General features: G+C 31.7%; 1 protein-coding gene across 1 annotated transcript in view; it reads left to right on the top strand.

Annotated features, from left to right (window-relative positions):
- RIMS2 (regulating synaptic membrane exocytosis 2) overlaps positions 1 to 22,931 on the top strand; it is a 572,812-nt gene that overhangs the window by 386,680 nt on the left and 163,201 nt on the right. Inside the window, exon 22 of the mRNA XM_046642144.1 lies at positions 11,995 to 12,027. Within this exon, the coding sequence (XP_046498100.1) occupies positions 11,995 to 12,027 (33 nt within the window). The remainder of the gene's footprint in view (positions 1 to 11,994; positions 12,028 to 22,931) is intronic.

The following is a 22,931-nucleotide window of genomic DNA, read 5'->3' as shown; positions in this document are numbered from 1 at the left end:
GAGCAATTTGACATATGTTCTTTCAAAGTAATAATTACCAATTATATATCTCTGATTTTCAATTTTTACTCTTTGGTAGTAGATATGCAATATTATGGCTAGGACTTTGTACTTAAATTTCATTTTAAGATCTTTATTATTTCGCGTTGAGAAGACATGTTTTAAATTACTGCAATAGTCCTTTAATAGCAAAGACTGTCTTTAAGGTGTTCATGCTTAGCAGTATTTTTGCTATTTTTGTTTACTGTGACTAAAACAACTTTCAAACAATTTGAACATTTTCCTGAAATAAAACCAGTTTGCTTTTAATTACTTTAAATGTTAATTTTAATTATATGACCTATGAATTCAAAGAGAGCTGGGTATGAGTAGTTCTTAGCATTGTCTTTTGGGTGATAAATGAATTAATGAGTCGGTAGTCAATTTCATTCTTTTTATGACTTTAATTCTGTTTTAAAATAGACATTTTGGTTTCAATATAGATTTTAATAATAGCCACATTTGGAACTTCTGAAAAATCTTCTAAATTCTCAGTGTCTTAATTTCATCATCTCTGGTATAGGTACTGTTCCACAAAATCTGACTAATCATTCATAAGAAACAAGAGCAACTCTGTAATTTTAGAGCTAGAAATAACCTTAGAAATTTTTAAGACTGGCTTTCTCACTTCAGATGTAACAAATTAGAGGCCTCAGTTTATATGCCTTGGTTGCCTAAGGTTAAACTTGCCTAAGGTTATATACCTAAATAGTGGCAGAAATGTTTTTAAAAGCTACCATTCCTGGCTCAGTTGGGTAACATATCTAATCTCTTTTATCAACCATTGATAGCTTTGATCTAGGTCTTATTTCATTGTTGTATTAGCTGGTATTTATAAATTTATGGTTATGGGACTTTTTTTGTTACTGGCATATAATACATTTTTAACAAATACTTGCTAATTTCACTCTGTCAACAGAGGACAAATGACTACAAACAATTTATCTTCAACTAAAATGTCAACTCAAAGTGTTTAAAAATCAAACATGTTGCGTGTTAAGGTTTTTTCCTCCACACTTCAGAAGATGCTTTCTGCCAATTTACGGATAGGCTGAACGTTTTCAAAACAAGTCATTTCTACTTTTACACACTCAATCTTACTTCAAAAGGTACCATGTCTTCTATTTTTGGAACATCACAAACTTTATCAAATAGTGAAAGGTGAAACAACTTTTTAAAATGGCAAATGTATAGGATTTTAGAAAATTTGATTTTAGGAACAACTCTGTAATGCTTATAAAATCTTTCATACTGTTTATTGGTAGATAGCCAAAAGTGCAAGTCATTCATAATCAAGAAATACTTTATTATTAATGAGCTTATTATTCTCCCCAACATGAGGAGATTAGTCTCTTGTTTTTTGTGTTCCTATAGATTAACTTTGACTAAGGAGCAAATGATTCCTTTATTCTTATAACTAAAGAGGGCTCAAGTCTTGGAATTTATGAGAAAATTTGTATGTTCTTTAAAAGTTTAAAGACTTCTCTTTCTACTAGCAATTGACTGAAATATAGCATCTTTATCCAGACTGTTTACCATTTGGGAATCCTATATTGCATCTTTATCAGATTATTTGCCAATTAGAAAATCAGAGGGTCAACCACACACCACAGCATAACTTTAATACTCCCAAAGCAAGAAGTTTGTTTCCTTGCAGTAGCTGATTTATGTTGGATCAGGATAAAGTGTCTTATTAGTAGTAGCATTTATTTCAGGTCTAGGAACTAGAAAACCCTTACACCTAATGCAGTCAATTCTAGCAGTATAAATAACCAAAAATGGTAGTGTATCCAAAATCACCTGTATCTGATGTTGCGTTATAACATATTTTTCCATTCTTGACAGTCATTTCATCTTCCTGGTTATGTTTTGCTTATCTTAATATTATAAAATATGTTAGTATTCCACTATTTATGGCCAAAGGTGGATAAGGGACTAGAGAATTGTGTATGGCATGGTGAAACTTAGTGGAGATTAAATATACGTAGATAGTAACTGTCTCCTTGACTTATAGTATAATTTTAGGAACGTGAATAAAAAGAAAGGCATTTATATACTGAAGTGTTTATGAGTGCTACTATGAGATTAAGATTAAATGGTGAACAGTGGATCTTTTGATACATGACCTACAGGACCCTACTTGATCTGTACTCCCCCTATTTCTCAGTCTGTTACTTCATTAACCTCATTTTCTACTACTTTCCCCTTTGTTCACTCTGCTTCAGCCACAGAGGCCTCCGTGCTTTTCTAGAACATGTCACATGTGCTCCCACCTCAGGACATTTGCACATGCTGTTCTGCCTGTAATGCCCTTTCTCAAAATAACCATATGGCTAACTCCCTTACTTCTTTAAGTTCTTTACTCAAAACTTACCTTCTTAATGAGGGTTTCCATGACTACCTTATTCAAACTTTCATCACACCCTGGACATTTCATTTACTTCTTACCTACTTCATTTTATCTTCTTAGCACTTATCAGTTTCTAAGGCACAAATATTTTACACATTTATCTTGGTTGTAATCTGTTTCTCCCACTAGAATATAAACTTTGTGAGAGGATGGATTTTTGTCCGTTTTGTTTGCTGTTATATCCCCAGTGCCTAGACATACCTGGATTACAGCAGGTGCTGAATTTGTTGAATGAATAAATATTATACCACACTACAAATAATTCTAAATAATCTTAGATAAGACAGGTAACTCATATTCAATGATACTAAACTATTGACAATTTTTATTGAAATAATATCCCATAGCACATAAGTTTTTCTGTCATTTAATAGAAGTACTAAATTAGGTAGTAAAATAAATAGCCATTTTATCTTATATATTACAATGTATTTATGGATTTTCTTTTAATATATATGAAAATCTCTGCATTTTAATTCTATATAAACATTTCACCACAATAAAATCATGTTTAGCAAAGTGTTTATTTCTGAAATAAATCGATATTGTTTAATATCAACCAAGAAAAAAAACTATTTGTCAAACCGTTTTAATTATCATTTTCTTCATACCTTGGCTCCATTTTGGCATTTAATGGAAGTAAATTTTAATGCTTTGGATTTTGAAATCTATAAAAAAATCAAATGTCACTTTCCTATGTTTAAAACATTAACTACTTATTACTGAAGTTTATGGGAGAATTTAGGGGAAAAATTCTAAAAAGAATTAGATCCCTAAAGTATTTTTAGGTTCTTAGGATGCAAATTATCTGATGTTTCTGAAAAAGCTCTGATTTTTTTTTTTGGTTTGTACTAGAAGTTACATGGGAAGACCAGCAGAAAAAGTTGAATGATACAATAAGTGATGACAAACCATTGCCGAAAAAGAAACACCAATCTGAGCCAGGTTTGTCAGGGTTTGGAAAACCACTGAAAGCATGAGACCATAAGCATTGCATTCCATGCTTTTTAAATACGTGTGTGCTTGTTGTACCTCATTTTTCTCATTTGGATGTAAACTTTTTAGTGTGTAGAGCCTATTTAGGTTAGAGTGGTAGACACTTTATTTCAAGATTTATTTAGAAAACAATTCTACATATTTTGGAAAAAAGGACAATTATTTTGTTATTAAGATTACTTCTTTAGGGAAAAAAATTGACTAATTTAAGCACAAATCATCATTTGTATATTTGGTTGTTTTGACCCAAATTAAAGTACCTTAATGGAGAGGTACTTGCTTCCCTAAAAAGTACTATAGAAAGTTCAATATGTTATTTAAAGTTTGCCTTTGTGGACCATTCCTTATTTTTAATTGCACATCCTATCAAGGTGTTAACCATATATTGGTAATAATTTATTTACAACTTTTGGAGCTAAAAATATTGCCAACAGCAACAAGAAGGAATGATAGCATAGTATGTGAATTCAATAGTCTCTTCATGCCATTAATTCTCCTAATGAATTGAAATAAAGTGATTTTGTTTTCCTCTCTCTTTCTTCTCTGTTGTGGAGAGATAAGATTAACTAAATAGAAGACAAAAACTTGAGCCAGGAGTAAAAGGAAGAGAAGCAAAGTGCAGAGATAATCAATCAGCTGAATAATCAGTAATTAGATGAGAATACATTGAAAATTTCATTCAAAATTTTAGAATGCAAATGGAGTTTTTGATAATATTATCATGGCTGTGTCTATAGTAACAATGTTAATGTATTTTTATGTGATGATTCATTTCATGTTAGAGCTCTAAAACTTATATTTTTAAATATATCAATGTATAAATTAAACTAATTTTTTAACAAGTGTGCATTGCTATCTTGTATACCAGGCATTGTGGTTGGCACTGAGTTATTGGGGTAAACAAGAGAGATGCAGCAATTGCCCTCATCGAGCTTAAGTTCTGGCAAAAATACATAAATTGAAAATAATTGTACTAAAGATTAAGTTATTACAATTGTGATTGAGTAAGTGCTATTACGGTAAATAGAGTGCTATTAAGGAGAATAGGGTGTTTTGAGAAAAAGTATTACATTCCATAAGTCTGGAGAGCAAGGAAAAACGCTGTAGCACAAATGGCTTAATCTGTGAATTCTCTTTTAGTAAAACAGTTACATAATGAAAATTTAATAAACTGGAATTCACATTGGGAATTTAAATATAAATCATAAAGTTGTAAGAAAAATATCTTACATGTTTTTTCAAATTTTTAATTAGAAATCACTTAGTTTATTTGGAAAATAATAATTAGCTTAATATATTTAAGGGGATTTAAAAAATAAAGTACAAACTTAGTTTTATATTATGATTTATATAGCAAAAATTATTGCTGTAAAAATCTCTCTTTGCTATATTGTCTAATGTGGGTTATCCTTGATCATAAACTATTATTTATTTGTTTGTTTTGTTTGCCATCGTCTGATTACATGAATATGTTTGTGGCCATATATATCTATGTAAATAAATTACATTGTGTATTAAAATCAAGAAACAATCCAATGTTTGGATAAAAAATATTTTAAATTCTCACGAACAAAATTTTAAAGGTCTCCTTTAAATATTGATTTGTGTATTTTCATTTATAGTATATATATTTTTTATTGCTTAAACTCTCTAGTTGAATATAGACTATGTATGCAGTAGAGGAAAATTAAGGTAATTAGAGTACCTTAATATCATGGTTTAGGATGTTTATAGATTTTTCTGTTTTGGCAATTGTGTATTTTCCTATATACTAGGAAATTCCTGGAAATTCAAACCTTAAAGTTCATGAGTAAGTATGCAGTATGCTAAGGCAATAAATACTATGTTAAATTTTAGTGTTCCATAAATATTTTTGTATGTTTATTTCTAAAAGTAGGATATGTAGAGAATATTTTTAATTATTGGAAGTTTGGAGTGATAAAATAGGAGGAAACAGTAGGATATCAAGTGGGACTGATTACATTTCAGTAACGTGTTTATGAGCCTGGATTTTACAGAAGGTATGTTTTGAGTCACTCTTTATCAGGTTTATTGCAGTAAACTTGTGGCATTAGAAAAAGTTTGTGAGGACTTGAACCCACACCTGAGATGCAGAGTTGGCTACGTATCAATGGCATATATTGTTACCCTTTTCTATTGCTGTTTTATAAAAGTCTATACAAGAACAATACCTAAGAATTTTGCCATTTTTAGGATATATACTAGCAATAAAAAAATCGCTTGAAATTTTTATTTTAAGTATAAGATTATAGAACTGGAGGACTAAATGTAATTATATAGACTATAAAATGAGTTAACAAATATTTGATTGAATTTAAGTATTATGGGCTAGTATCTGCTTTTTTAAAAGAAAAATCTTGACATCCTTGAATTAGACTGTCCTGAGAGAATTATTAACAAAAAGGATGATTTATTTTCAGTGTCTCTAACTTAATTGACTGCAGCATAGGTGAAGATCCCCGGGAAATATAATGATATTTATCACATTAATATCTTAATATCTTTGATGTGAGCATAAAATATAAGAATCTTACAAATGATTCTAAACTCCAGGTTTTATGGATAATGTTTAGAGTAAATCACTAAATGTCTTCCTCATGTGAAATGTGGATTAGATTTTGTTTAAGCCATAAAATTAACAAAACATTCTTAATGTAAATTAAGGATATATAAACATGGAAAATCTGTCGTTTATTTTTTCAATGGACAATCTGATTCTAGACTAGAATACTAAGTTCTATAATAATGCAGTGTTATTAAACATTGAAAACAAACTTTAATGTATTAAACTTTATAATTTTCACTTTGTGAGTTTATCTGTTCTTATAGTAATTAGAAATGTATTTGAGAAAAGAGCATATTTTTATATAACATATTTTATCTCATATTTTACTTAAACATCCCACAAAAATGTTTGGTGGGAAAGCTAACTTCGATTAGACTGAATGAATGTTTCAGAACTGATCCAGTTTCTCAGTTCTCCAAAAGAGAAATTCTTGGACTTAAATAGTTCAAAACCTTCTTCAGGATATAATTTTAAATGATTTCTGAAATGTTTGATGTTCATTTGATCCTATTTATAAAAGAATTATCTGTCTCGATTTTTTATTTTCTAAGTGTAAGGCATGCTGTATTTGGAAAATCTTAAATTGACTTAACAACCCTTACTGTAATTATTCTGAAACCATGACAATGCTACTTGATGCATCTTATCTGGAAAATAAGGGTACATTTTTCTGGGAAAATGATGGCAATCAAACACTTTGCTGGGTTACTGTGTGCTTATACAATATTTTTGAAATTGAAAATATTGGAAGAAACAAGTTGTGTTTTACTACTAATTATAGCATCTTGTGTGCATAAGCCCCTAGTTTTAGCATTACATGATTTAGTTAATGTATTAACCTTTAATTTTTTCAACATGGACATTTCCATATTGTATTCTTTATGGATTTGTAACTGTGGTGAAGGTAGGGACTTTTTTTTCACTTTGTTCTGCTTTTGGAATTACACTTTATAAAATTTATCTTAAGGAAAAGTAAATATTCAAAGATATATTTTGTTAGTGAATTTTATACTTAAATTTTCTTTTATTGTGTATTTTGATGTTATGGACTTTTGTTTCCTTTTATTCTTGAATAGTTCATTTCTGAAAAGTAGGAACAATTTATTTCAGTCTATATCAATATTCTCAGTTAGTTTTGTAATTAGACGCCAGCCTAATTCATCTAATCTGGAAAAAAGAATCAAGGTTGTGTTCTTGGTGAATATTAGCAGGTTGGTAATTTCTAATTATTTCTGGATTGTTGTAGAATGAATGTATTTCATTTTTGACAGAAAAAAGTGATGTGAAACATGCTAAGTAAATATTTTACACAACACAAATCAACTGATGGAATTTTGGAATTTAATACTACTGACACCCTCACACATCAATACAGCATTATTTGTTACTAAGCATGTTTTCCTGTAAATAAGTGAAATTTCTTGATTTATGATTTTAGTTGCTCATTGAAAGTTGGTTCAATTTCCTCTGAACATACAGATACATTTATAAGGCCAAGCCTGTGCTTCAGTGACTGTCTTTTTTGTGGTAAATAGCCTGCTATAATCTGAAAGTCAATTATTTTAAACTCGCTCAGTACATACTGTTAAGTACATTTTTCTTCTGCATTTAAAATTCCATTGCATATCAGACTTCAAAGATAGAATCAGAAAAAAACATTACAGCTAGGAATAGGAAAGAAGACATTTGAAAGATAAACATTTTTTGTTAGTGAACTTTTAAAAATAGCAAAATATTTTAAAAGATTGTACCTCGCTTATTTTAATAGGTAGAAGTTACTATAATCGTTCGATAATTTTATGGTTGTTGACAAAATTATGGAAAGCAATAATTAGTGCAATTATTAGTGCAATAAGAAAATAAATTCAAATTACTTGAATTAAGGAATTTTTCAACAAGGTTTTTGTCACAGTGGAGAAGTTTTAGTTTGAAATCTGTAAACTTGGTAAACATTTTGTTTTCATGTTCTAGGTCCATGCTGATCTTTGTATCATTGAGGCTGTCCTACTAAGTAGATGCTTATTTAGGCTTCATTTTGAAAGGCATCTCCCCTGCCCCCAAAGGAAACATTCTAAGACTCCTATGACATTTTAAAAGCCCTTATAATATGATTAGCTTTTAATTAAATGGATCTAATATGTTCTAATACCACTTAATGTCTTGAGGCTTCTGTTTTTGTTTTTTTTATTTTATTTTTATTTTGCATTTTTTTAAATTAATTTGTTTATTTTCGGGTGTAGATCATATTTCAAATTCTGTGTACATTACATCATGTTCACCACCCGAAAACTAATTTTAGTCCATCCCCTCACATGTGAGGCTTCTGTTTTATTGTCAGGAATCATTTTAACAGAATGCTTGCTCCTATAGGACATATGTTTATTCAAGTACAATTAAATCTGATAATAGGACAAATATTATGTCAGTTGTAAATGTTGATAAATGAGAACATTAGCCAGTCAACAAAGTTTCAAATAGATATCATACATGCTTGGTAAAACTGCACTTATGGATACACAGGCCCCCTGTATATGCCTTTTTTAATTCAGTTGGTTACAGATTATTATTTCTGTTTGAATTTGAGATATGTTCAGTTGAAATGTAATAGTTAACACAGTATATTGATGAGGGAAAATTTTTTAATTTGCACAAAATTTTACTCAAAAGCTTACTTTCTAATCATTTCCATGAACTTACTTTTTTACCAAATAACTTAATGAAAATGATTATTTTATGTATCTATTTATCTTCAGTAGATTTTTTTTTAATTTTAGGGACCAAAACAGACAGCTTTAGTAAATATATATATATGTTGTACTACTTTGCTTGATTAAAAGCCCATCGTTTTTATAGTTTGCACCTTGATGGTACTTTAAATTTAAAAATATTTGTTCAAAAATAGTTTGTTATAGGTAATGAAATGGTGTTTATGAGTCATTCATTACATTTTATAAATGTGGTCTATTTCAGTATAATATATGAAAATATTTTATTTCTCATTAGTTAGTTCATATGATGGAATGAACCAAAAAAATTTACTGTACATTCTCTTTACAAAGGCTTTATATTTTCGAAGTCTAAAACTAAGATCCAGCCATAGTTGTGACACTAACACAACTCAGGTGAATAAGAGATGGTATACTTTTACTGTCCTTTATCACTTTAACTGGTTATTGGTTAAATGAAGTGTTGGAAAGAGTTCTCATTAGAACTACCATTAATAACACTGAAAAGTAGAATGTTTGTGGCAAAGTAATGATTAAAGGAAAAGTAAGGGATTAGGAAGAGTGGAGGGGGTACTCTTAGCTTCTTCAAGGTTCACTGAAGTTTGAGATTCATTACCATAATATGTGTGAAGGAAGTATTTATAGTTTATTATCATTTAAATAAAACATGGCTGTTTAAATGATATAGTTGACTACAAGTTTCTCTTAAAATGTGGCTGTTTTAATACAATTAGTATATAATAAAAACCACAAAGAAGACAAGAAAGCCAAAAATTTTAAAATATATTTTGTATAACTGTAAGTTGAGATTTTATTCCTTAAATGAATATTCTGCTAATTAAAGTTGTGATTTTTTTTATATAAGATGAGTTATGATCTATTTATAAATGATGGAAAAATGATTTAATGGACACTTTCAGTTCACAGTGAGATCATTGTCAAAATCTCATTTTTATCCTTTAATGTAATGTAAATTTTGTATTATTTTCTAAAAAAAAATTAAGTTGGTGGTAAAATATGTTACCATATTCCTCACAAGAGCAAAAGCATTGGTGAATTACTTGCATAGTTGTAGTATGTACCTCTTTTTAAAAATGTTCTAGTTAAATATTGTATAATAAAATGTCCAGTTCAGGTATCATCATGGCAAGATTTTTTGTTTTTTCCTTGTTTGACTTTTTATTTTACGTGTTTTTATTGGGTCATATAGCATCTAGTAGAAAGAAAATTGACCTGGTAATCAGGAGACTTCTGTTCTATTTCTGGTTCTGCCACTGGTTTTGTGACCTTGGGTAAGTCACTTGAACTCTGTGTGCCTCAGTTATTCTCTAGCATAAATTAATGAATGAGTTGAGAAGAATTTTGAATGTTTTGAATCCATATAGCACGGAATACATTGCCTCAATGCCATTATAAAATAGTCTAAGATAGAGGAAAATGCTTGGTACAGAAAGAAGCTTTATTTATGTTGTTTTTGTTTTCTGCAAAAAAATAAAATGTTTTCTTAGAGATGGCATATACTTAAGCAGTTATTTCAATTTCATTTTAACAAGTGAGGAAACTACTTCAGTAGTGTCGTAATATGTATAAAGGGATAATTTGCATATAAGAAATAATGTAAGATATGTAATTCAGCATTAACTTATGTTTATATATCTCTGATTTTTCTGTCTTATCTTCTTTGAGAAATGGGTGGACTGGAGATAGAAAAGAAAATATGGCATATATCATACTAATGTATGGGTATATTTTGGGAGGGTAGTACTTTTCTAGTGGTCAATCCTATTGGCAGAATTTGGTTTGCAATGTAATTGTGATGAGATTTAGTGTCTAATTTTGAATAGGTCAAAGACATGCTCGTATAAAAATCAAAGTGATATTGTTAAGTTTCAAAATGCATCATTCCTTTTTCAGTTCTCTATAATTCACACGAGGATTTCTCTTTACTAAGAAAAAAGTTTTGGTCATCTTAGCACGTTTTTCCTGTGGAAAGTTTTCATTTTCTCACTATTCAGAAAAAAAGATAAATTTGTTATAGGAAAGAATCCTCTCAAGAGTTATAATTATAATATATAAGTCTTCTATGGGTATTTTGATTAATATGCTTTTCTATAAATCACTCAAAAACTATGATACAACTATTCCAGAAGTGAATGTGGTGTTTTGATTTTAAAATTTTGTGGTACTTGATTCAAAGTGAAGTAGATAATTAAAATAGGAGATTGTGGTTTTGTGTTATATTGTTCATCTGTGTCAATCATACTAATACTAACTCACTAATATCTTTGGAAGAAATTTTTTCTTAGAATGCTGAGTTTAGCAGAAATTTTCTGCTTTCGATCACTGTATAAATGTCTTCTGAAATTCTCCACTAGAAATGGGGGACGAAGTGTCTCCAAAATGTGTGCCATACTATTAAAGTAGATGTTGGATTTGGATGAGCAAATTTAAATAGAAACATCAATGATCTGTTGTATGGTGTCTGTCTGAACAACTAGGTATTATAAGGGAATATAATCAAAGAAAATTTGTCTAACTTGAAGGTTAATTTGATTTTTTAATATTTAAATAAAGTCATATTTCAGTTACTCTCCTTATAATTATTTTTATTCTATCTTTTACTCTCCATAATAGTTTTGTGATAATATTTTGCTGTGCTGAAGTAATTCAATGAAATATTGGCTTGATGGCGATAGTTTATTTTCATGTGTGTGCTAATCAATTTGAGAAATTTAAAAGGCATAGAAATCTGTTGAAACTATTTTTATTGTTCCTTTTGAAGGTAATTCAATTAAATTCTTTTCTTTAGATGATAACTAAAAATTCTAAAAGCATTTTCACAGATTTTAAATAGAGTCAGTAATGTCTTGAGCAATATGGTCATACAAGTAACATTGTTTTTACTAATGATATCTTTCTTCAGCATCAGTGTTCAAGATTGGCTGTCCATAAATAATTGTTAACTTTTGAATCCTCTTTATTTCTACACTAACTTTATTTTTCTGATTGTGCTAACCCATAGTAGCTTAACCAGTTCACCATCAGTGCTTCTGTATTCTCTCTTTTTGGTTAAATATAGTATGTATTTGATTATATTTTCCCTACAACTGTGCACAGGATTCTTTCTCAAAATGATTTGGGTCCCTTTCCTTCAGTGTCACTTTTTACCTTTTGAGTACATCCACTCACACCCATCTCCTTTGTCTATGTCTGTCCATTACACGATGTGATCACAGAAGAAGTGGACTCCACAAGGAGAAGACATGCAGGTCTGTCTCTTCTACTGCTTTTCTTTATTATTTTTTCATTTCTCTAATTTGTCTTAGAAATTTTTTACTATGTTTTATTCATTTCATAATTTTTCATTCTCCTCTAATATAACAACATGTTAAATCTTGCAGGTATTTTAATTTTAAATTGTGTATTCAGCTTTTAACAGCAACTGCTCCAAATAGATGGATAAAAATAAAATGATTAATTTTTATGTAATAAATATATATTTCTTTCTTTCCATAACTGGGTAACTAACTCCAGATGCAAATATATGTATGTAGAGTCAGCTAGATTAAATCAACATATTAATCATAATTTTTCAACTTATTTTAGTCTTAAAACTTGTTTTAAACTTCTTTTACAAAATTCTAAAAGTATTTTATTTCTATCATGAGTTTAGCAGTGTGCTAGACTGTGGAAAATACTAAAGACCTAATATATGCCCCAAACAGGCTATCAGTGTCTGAGGAGTTAAAATATGTGGGTAACACGGTATGTTTATGTGCCAATATGGATGACACTAAGAATATGTTCTACAAAGCTATAAAGTGAAATAAAATTTGTTTCAACTAGATGGCCAGGAAAGGCTTCATAGAAGAAGTAACACTGAACTAAAACTTGAACATTCATTTAACACTCATTTATTAAGCACATACTGTGTGCTACTGTTCTAGGTGCTGGAAGTAACGGGACACACAGAATAGCACCCTATCCTTGCAGGCTTTTTCTAGTGTGAGTCTAACAAGTAAGCAGAATAATATTATAGGTGCTTTGAGAAATACATATATGGGCACTACAATGAAATATTTATGTAGGATACAATGAAATCACAAAGGATGGTACGATCATTTCCACCTGAGAAGGATGGATATTAGTTCAAGAAAGACTTCATAGGAGAGATGATCTTTGAATTGAATGTTAAAAACTATAAAGATGTTGGCCTCATGTGTAGAGGGCATTTCAGGCAGAGGAAATGATATGGGCAAAATGGCTTCAACCAAGGTTAGGCAAAAGTAGGTGGGGGGGTGGGGCTGGTTCCTGAAGATCATATAAGTTCTTGAAACATGTGAAACAAGAGAGGAACGACATCAGATATTTGTTTCTGGAAAGATTACTTTGGAAGCTATGTAAAAAATGGACTGGAGCAGTATAAGCAGAAAGATCATTTATGAGGATACTGCATAGATCAGTTAACAGATGATAATGGGTTGAATTAAGGTATCAGTAGAGGCAATTGATACATGAGAAGCTAGTTAAAAATATAAAATCTTTAAGACTTAGTTACTGATTGGATATTATGGATGCAGGGAAAGGAGGAATAAAATAATAATCTCTGTTTGGATAGATGGTGGTACATTTTCTCAAGATAGGGAATATAGGTTGAACAAGTTTTAGGGAAAAAATAAAGAGTTTAGTTTGGGGATGGGTTGAGTTTGAGGTTTCTTTGGAATATTCAAGTATAAATATCTAATACAGGTGAATGGATGGATGTACGGGTCTGGAACTCAGGAGAGAAGTCTGGGCTAGAGATGTTAATTAGAGTATCAGCATTTGACTGATTCTGACAGAATGAATGAAATTGCCAGAAGCTCGTGAAGAACAAGTACAGTGCCAAGAATCAAAATTCTGGGATCACCAACATTTATTTACACGCAAGCAGTGAATGAAAGAACAAGAGTCAGAAAACTATGTTAAAAGGAACCAGTCAAAGACAATAGGATATCCAGAAAAGGACAGAATTCAAGAAAGGAAAGTGTTTCAAGGGTATGCTCAACAGAGAAAAATTCCGAAGAAAGACAAATATGTTGTTAAATGATAAAACTAATCAATAATGATCTTTGCCTGATTAGTTTCAGTGAAATTGTGGAGGATGGAAACCAGATTGAAGAGAAGGGAAGAGAGATCTAAAAGGAAAAAAAAATGAAGATGAATGTAGACTAGGCTTCCTGATGGCTTGGGGAAATTATAATTAAGAGTAGTTAGCTTGGGGGATAGGAGAGGGATATGTGTGATTGGTTCATTAGCACACTTCAGATGTAAGTGTTAGGATCTAAGGTTGGAAGTTTGTGGTCAGTAGAGTGGAAAGAAAAAGAGGATGAGGATGTTAAGTGTGACTGGCAAGGAAAGTGGTTGAAGTAATGTCCAAGATAGATTAGGGAAGATGGTAGTCATGTTAAATCATGTTGTCTTGTTAAATTGTGTTTAGATGCAGAGTTTTCCATGAACTAAGAGAGAAGGGGTTCTGTGAAAGAACTGAAATTTGTGGAGATATTGAAGGCTAATAGAAGCAAATGGAGAAGCTTATTTTTAGAGATTGAATTAAGGATGTTTAGAATTTTCAGATGTTAGACAATTCCAAATAATATAAAGGTACAGGGTTTGGTTCTAGGAGTGGGTTTTTGAAATGGAGCATGGATTATAGTTTGAGAAGGCAATGAAGGCAATAACTTTGATGCTAGAATTTTTATATAGACATTGAAGTTACTGAAGACCTAAGGTTGTAGAAAATGGATGAAGAAAATTGCCTGAGAAGTAAACGATAACAGCAAAAAAGTATAATGGTGTGAACATAAAAGGAATAGATTTTACATGAAATTAGAAAGTAAACATGTGGAGGCAGCAATGCAGACCTAGAAGAATGCTGATACCACTTCCAGTCTTCAGTAGTATTTAAGGTATAGGATTTCGAGTACTTACCCCTCAAAATGTTTCTGAGGGAGGTAGTATTCTTGTTGAAGTGTCAAACTTCCATTCAGTCTAAGAAGTAAAATGATCATTCTGTGATGATGCTGAGGATGTATAAGATTTAGGTAAAAGGAATCAAATTTCAGAATCCACAGTGGAAAAGGTTAGAATGTCTCTAAGCACTGTGGGAGGAATTAGAGAAAAAAGTTCAAGATAGGTATGGTTGACAGTACAGATTGGAAAATGTTAAGAAAATAATAGGGCCAGCCCCAGTGCCTAGTGGTTAAGTTCTGCATGCTCCACTTTGGCGTCCCAGGTTCGATTCCCAGGCACAGACCTTCACTTGTTGGTGGTCATGCTGTGGTGGCTGCTCACAAACTAAAAGAGGAAGATTGGCAACAGATATTGGCTCAGGGTGAATCTTCCTCAACAAAAAAAGAAAGAAAGGAAGGAAGGAGAGAAGGAAAGGAGAGAGGGAGGGAGGGAAGGAGGAAGGAAGGAGGAAGAAAGGAAGGAAGGAAGCAAGCAAGCAAGCAAGAAAATAGTGGATGCTGGGAAAAAGGAGGGATGAACTATCTAATTTGGTAGGGGAGAAAACAAGGAGAAAAATAAGGAAATTAAGCTAAGCTGGGAGGGGTGAAACTCAACAGTTTAAACAAAGGAATCTTCATGATATGCATAAAGGCAAAGGGAATGTACTTAGTTGAGAGAGTTTGAATATTAGGAAGAGGAGAAGATTAATAATGGAAGTAACCTTTCTTAAGAAAAAAAATAGTGTCTAGGACATATGTGGAATGGTTAAATTTATAGCACGAAGAGAATTTTATTGTATCCAAATATTGGGTCCTAAATTACTTTTAATTCTTAACTAAACATAGTTTGAAGTCTTTCCTAGTGTAAACTTTAAAACTACCATTGTAGCTATAGGTCTCTAACACTTCCTTTCCTCCTGTTGTAAGGAAGCTGGAGAGTGAGCTTTCTCAGTTCTCGTTGTGAACCTCTAATACTGTAAAGTGGGCACTTGGTCTGTATGTATTAACTACCACTGAGTTTAGGATTCCACAAAGTCTCCTAAGCCTGTAGATAAATGGGGACTAGTGCATTCTGTTCCAAAGGAAATAAGAGTAAATAGACAATGGTAGAGAAGGTAATAAGAAGAGCTTCAGAGAAACAGAAAATAATTTTAGAAGAGAAAGCAGTAAATTGTATAACAAGCAATTCAGAATGGATTTCACCTGTTTAATAAAAGTTAGATGAAGTTAAGGCTTTTGAAAAACTGACTGGAGTATGTGAGTAATAAAATATATTATCTTTATTAACCTATCACTTATATTTCTAATAAATATGTAAATTGGTTATTTTTCTCTGTTGGCAACACCTATTAATACTTCAACCCAAAATGTGGTGGAAAAATAATTTCATAAGGCTAATCATTTCCCTGACGTATTTGATTGAAGTGTGTGTTTTATGTTTTACTCCACAATCATAGGATTTATTTAAATCCTATGATTCATTTGTGTTAATAGGTCCAAGTGTAGTCACTGCAACATAATTCTACACAACGAGTGGAAGAATGCAGTTGAGCACACATTTTGAAGCACTAAAATACATTGATTTTAGCCCTTGAAAATCATGGTCAAGTTTCTTTTAAATGAGAAGTAGTGAGCTTTATTCGGGTTTACATTTTTTCTTCTTACTCATGAATTCCATATGACAATTTTATGTATTTTATTTTATTTTTTTGAGGAAGATTAGCCCTGAGCTAACTGCTGCCAATCCTCCTCTTTTTGCTGAGGAAGACTGGCCCTGAGCTAACATCCATCCCTATCTTCCTCTACTTTATATGTGGGACGCCTACCACAGCATGGCCCGCCAAGCAGTGCCATGTCCGCACCCGAGATCTGAACCAGCAAACCCCGGGCCGCCGAAGCAGAATGTGCGCACTTAACCGTGGCACCACTGGGCCTACCCCAACAATTTTGTTTTTTTAAATAACTGTAAAACAAGTCTCAGAGATCATTTAAAAGAGAGCTAACGATACAAAAATTACTGTTTTGTATTGGTCCATTGGTCTGCCAGGTACTAATGTTAATTTGAAAAACTTAACAATTCAAGTTGAATAGATTTCAAACATTTATTAATAAAAATACACTTGGGAATAAGTAACATATACTTTGCGTTGTAATTACAATTCTTTTTAAAATTTTAAAAATTTGTTTTTGATTCTTTTAGATTTTTTCCCAGCTTTTTTGAGATATAATTGGCATGTAACACTGTATTAGTTTAAGATGTACAACATAATGATGTGAATATGTATATATTGTGAAATGGTTAACACAATAAGTTTAGTTATCCTGTAATTCTTAATAAAATTATTACTTCACTTCCTGTTAGGGTTAGGCTCAGGGAACTTTTCCAAAATCAATACAATTACAGTATTCTTTTTAACATCAAAACAGTTCCTCTTTTTTGTTTTATTTCTCTGATTATTCTGAATATTGTCCATTGATATGTATTATTTCAAATTTGCACTTCAATTCATATCAGATTTGCTTGGCACCTGTACCAGGTTTTGAATGCTATATGCTTTCCCTTGACATTTAGTTTTACTTGTGTTATGTCCTAAAAAGTAAAGAGAAGTGAGATTCATTGTAAGGGAAATTTAACATATGTGTACATATGTACACATATAAACATACATATAAGCTCTTACTGAAATTTCCCCAAATCTTTCAAATATTGATTTATTATCAATCTTACCATTATACATTCTACCCATTTTATATGTATTCTCTGTGCATTGATTACCTTCTATATTTAATGGACTCAATATTATTGATGAAAGTCTAAGACACAGATACTCAGGATTTGCTCAGTCATGGAAACCACAACCCCAGTACTCTGAAATCTTATTAGAAAACATCAGTCCCTCAGTTCATAAGGAGGCATGGGCTGTCAACTCTATGTTCAGTACTGTTCTAGATAGCTTAGATGTTATGAGAGACACAGTAGCTTAGAGGAATATTTTATGTAAGTTTAAGCTTAATATTTTATTAACTAATATTGTGATACTTTAACCAAAATACTTTCATGAAATATGTAATATGTATATGTGCATATATATTAAAACATATCACATCTTATATGAAAGCTCCTATTGATAAAATATTATACTTAAGCTTAATTCTCTAAAGCCTATAAATTCTTAAATATAAGTGAAGAGAGTTAAGAAAGCTCTTGGAACTTAAAATAGTAGGATTACCCAAACATTCAATAAATATGGTCTTGAGCATTTCTTTTTTATGTGGGTGGTGTAGAGGAAATTGGAAAGATTATTAGAATAGGAGTCAAGAGACCTAGTTTTAGCTCTGATCATGCTGCTGAGCCATGTGATCCTAGACATCATTTAATGTCTTTGGGTTTCAGCTATCTCATATTTAAAATGGGAGTTTGGAATGCATTGTTTTTTAATTCTTCATTGATATAAAATTCCATCTGCATTGGAAGATAAATCCTGAATTTAAGATGTTACTGCTAAACTTTCAAAATATTATTCATGCACTGTGAATACTGTAACATTTTACCTAGGCCTATTGTCCACCTTAACTCTCTTCCCCCAAAATTTCAGCTGTTGGGGAAAATATTTGTTCCTGTTAGAAATATTAGTCTGAGAAGCAGTGTTAGAGCTCAGACTCTGGAACTAGACTGCCTGATCAGTCCCACCACTTATTTGCTGGGTCATGCTGAGAAGGTTACTTTCTGTGCCTCAGACTCCTCATCTGTAAAACGAGGATAATGCTACTACTACCTCAAAGGGTTATTGTAAGGATTAAATCAGTTAATATATAATATGTAAAGCTCCTAAAAACAGTGTCTGGTACATAGTAAGCACTATATAAGTGAAGCTATTATTTTATTCTTTTACAGAATACTTCAAAAATTTATTATTTCAAATAAGCTGTATTGAAGCCCGTGCATTTTTGATGTGCAGGCATTCTTTCTAGAATTAATTCTTTTTGTTATATGCATTACAAATATCTTATGCTAGTTTGTGGCTCCTAGTTTAGGAGATAGCTATCTTACCAACCCATGCATCAGGACGGCTGCACCTGTACTCTTGAGCTTTGTCATTTCTAAGGCAACAGAGTTGGGTAGAAACAACAAGAACACTGACATCAGATAGGGAAATAAATAGAAGCATTACCAAAAAATATTAGCCAAAGAGGAGATGGAGCTAGAAAAGAAAAAAGGGGAAATGTTACAAGGGAGGATGTTGGAAAAAGAAAAAAGAATTAAACAGGAGTTGAGTTGGGCGGCGGGGAGGAGAACGTGTATGTGAGAGAGAGAGAGAGACGAGAGAAGAGAGAGCCATTTCATGACTGAATATTTCAGATCATAAGTTTTAGAGGAGAGACCAACCTCAGCCACTTATTAGTTATATGACCTTATACAAATTTTCTAACAAGTAAAACTGAGAAACATAGTTAGTCCTATCACATACAGTTGTTCTGATTAAGTGACATAAATATGTGCAAAGCTCTTAGCACAATTCCTGGCATGTACAAAGTACTACTAGTGTTCATAACTTACTTGTGCAGGAACGTTAGCATCAAATTCTAGAATACAAGATTTTAAATGTGTACTTTTTAAAGCTTTGTTACATTTCATTTTGTATGCCTTGATCAAGTAAAATTTTAGTCTAAAAACATTACTGAAGAAAAATAAAAAAGCTAGACAGAAATCTGATCAGTGGTTATCTGGGCTGGCAAGGAAGGGATTGACAACAAAGTACCACCAGGGAAGTTTTTAGGATGGTAGAAATATTTAGTATCTTGATTGTGGCGAGGTTGCATGACTATATACATTTGTCAAATGTCGTAGAACTTCACACTTAGGTATTGCATTTAAATGAATTTTTTATATATTACCCAAATAGTACTAAACATATGCTAATCAAAAATTTCACTTAACCTAACACATCCCCAAGAAATTAAAAGCCAGGGCCCCTTCCAAAATAAGGCTCCAGTGAGGCATGGTAATGGGTGGGGTTGGCCTACAGCTTCAGAAGAGAGACGAGATGACTATAGCGGATGAGCTAGAAAACAAAGAAAGAACGAAAGCTTTAGGTGTATAGCAGCAGTCAATAAACCAAGAAAGATCAAGAAAAGGATTTAGGGTTGACAGTTCTAAGAACAGGCAAGGCAGTTAACAAAGAAATAGATTCTGGATAGTCTTAATATTCATTGATAGTAACTAAAGGAAGAAGAACAGATATGAGAAGTAATTTTAACTTGTGTTGGACAAGCTGAGTTTTAGGCGCTGATGGAGTATCCATTTGGGGCTGGCTAGGTAGGAGACAACTAGAAATGTGAGTCAAGCTTACAGGAAAGGTAGGAGCTGAAGGTAGGAACCTTCAGCATTCAAGTGACACTTGAAGCTATGGACTTAGATGTAATCGCTCTAAAAAAGAAAGTTAATAACAACACTTTAGAAAATGCATATATTTGAAAGAGAGGCTGAAACAGATGAGCCAACAAAACAGTCTGCTCAAGCGAATTGAAGGAGTTTCAGAAAAGTGCCGCACTAAACAGTTGAAGGAGAGAATATCAATGATAGTGTAAAAAGCTGCATTGAAGTCCAGTAGAATGGTGCTGAGGAATGACCCCTGGATTTGGCAAACATGCCATTTTGGGTAACCTTTGAGACATAAGTTTCACATTATCAGGCTTACCTTAGATGCAGTACTCAGTAATGAAGTTTTTCTTTGAGTAAAGTCACCATGAAATGAGAGCCCAAAGAAGAGGAGGTTCCTATTAATTGAACCAGCAATAACCAGATGACATCTTGCCCTTGACTCAATATTGGCAATACAGTAAGAGGCTCTCTATGTTTAGGTTTTCATACTTTATAGCTCAAATATATAAGGCTCACTTGTACAGGCATAAGGGCTCCAGTCATGTAAAGACCCATTGTTTTTATACTAGATGTAGTAGGTCCCACTTACAAAACTTAAAATGCTGTTGAATAACTGATGACTAAGATGTTAATTCCATATATTACAGATTTTATTTTTGGGAGACCCAGTATAAGAACCAGCTCAGACTAGGGCATTGGGAGGGTTTTAGTTTGGAGTAATTGCAGAACTCATTGATCAAAACCAATTTTTTTCATTGCATTTCCTCAGTCAGAGATTTCTGTGGGTTAATAAATCCTTCTTTTAAAATGCAGTCAGCATTTTGCATAATTAAGTCACTGTGGTATAAATTATTTTAATCCATAATTGAGGTTAGCACCCTCTGTAGGTACTATTTTTATTTCTAGCTAATGAATTGAAAAATTAAGGTACAGATCAGTTAAATAACTTACTCCAGTCATTTGAAGCTGGAATTTAAACTGAAGCAATCAGTTTGATGCCAGAGCTCATGCCCTTAACCTCAGGAAATGGGGACTTTACCTGTGACAAGTGAAGGATATAGAAATGTTAAAGCCAAGAAGGGGGGACATTGTGCAGAGAACAACGTGAAAGAACAATACTAGAGGTCTGGGAAGAGGAGAACAGGAAGAGAGGAATTCAGAAAGGGAGATTCAATGTCAGTGGAGACCAACTCAGTCTAGTTTGCAGTTTTATTTAGGATCCTCGATGTAATTAGTATTCCCTTGTGGATATTTGGATGGTTGCATGAAGTTCAGTCCAGTCTCTGGCTTAGGCTACTCTTCCCTGATGTCGCTTCATCTAATCCTTGTCCTTCTTGCTCTGAGAGTGATTCTATCTAATTTTTATTCCTCTTTCCTCTCAGTATTGAGCAGAAACGTTTCTTGAGATGTCCCTATTCGTGAAAAATTTAGGATACATTTCTTTGAATCCTGAGGCAGTGTTATACTATATGATGTTAATTACTCTGTGTAGTCATGCTTGTACCCTTGACCAATAATAATAATCATTACCATCTTTAAAGAAACACAGCTTGATAACCAAGCATAAGTACTGTTTAAAATCAATATATCTAAATATATCTTTGTCTCATCGTAAATAATTATCCCCAACTTAATGGTGACCCTAATTTAATGAAAAATTTTAATATCATTTTGGAAAATACTTATTTAGCCAACATGGATAAAATTATATAATAAAAACTAAAATGTACTTCTTTCCTTTTAATCACACTATTACTACCTAAGCTTCACTAATTTTATTGCAATTCATAACCCCAATGTAAATCATTTTCTAGAATGATCATCATGGATACATGGAAGAAATTACTATTACAAATCTTTTCTCTGTTCTTGGGTTGGGAGCTTATGTTGCATTTATAATTTATAATCATAATTTAATTTATTTTAGTGATTTTCCCTAATTTCAGTATCAAAAAATATTCTTTTTCTCTACAGGTTTTTTCAATTTAATTTTCCAGGCATAGTTTTATCTTCTTACTTGATATGCCTGTTGTTTGCAACATGATATTAGCTCTAAAGGAAATGCAAAGATTTTACAACTTTTGTGTATACTACCACTGAAAATATGAACTGAAATATCGTATCTAAAAATTGACATTCATTTTACTCTTGGTAATTTTGCCCTATTTATTTGACTCCTTTCTCTGTATCGTAATCCCTTTCTGATTCTACTATTCCTGGAGGAGGAACAAAGCTAGGCTCACTATTTCACACTTTTACTATGGTTTGGGGGACGTGATCACGTGTTTAGATCTTTTTAAGAATCTCTGCATTATGATGGAGTTCTGCTGTGAATGATTTCTCACTCCTTATCTGCCTCTTTGTGAGCCTGACTTAGAATTAAAAGATATCTTTACTACCTTCAAAAATATTTTATAATATTATTTTAATGACATAGTTAATATAATTTAAATTTACTTAATAAATAAAGTCTCTCAGGAGTCTTAGAAACGCTGAAATGAAAAATAAAGAAGTAGTCAGTACGAACACTAGCAAATATCATAAAAATTGATTTTGTAGAAGTTATATTGTTTGGGTTTTCATTTTTATTAGTTACATACCTTAGGTCAAACATTTTGGTAATTGTTACTAGCATTTCATTTTCTACACAATAATCTTTGTGAGGAGATTAGAATTCTTCATATAGGAAAAAATCTACAGACTATAATTAAACACAATTTTATAAGCAAAATATCTGACTAGTTAAAAATTTCAAAATCTCACCGGGTATTTGGAATCATACCATGACAATTTTTTAATA

Source organism: Equus quagga, chromosome 16, assembly GCF_021613505.1.
Source record: "Equus quagga isolate Etosha38 chromosome 16, UCLA_HA_Equagga_1.0, whole genome shotgun sequence".
Classification (NCBI taxonomy): domain Eukaryota; kingdom Metazoa; phylum Chordata; class Mammalia; order Perissodactyla; family Equidae; genus Equus; species Equus quagga.
The sequence above is the reverse complement of the archived record's forward strand: the minus strand, read 5'-3'. Positions and strand labels throughout refer to the sequence as shown.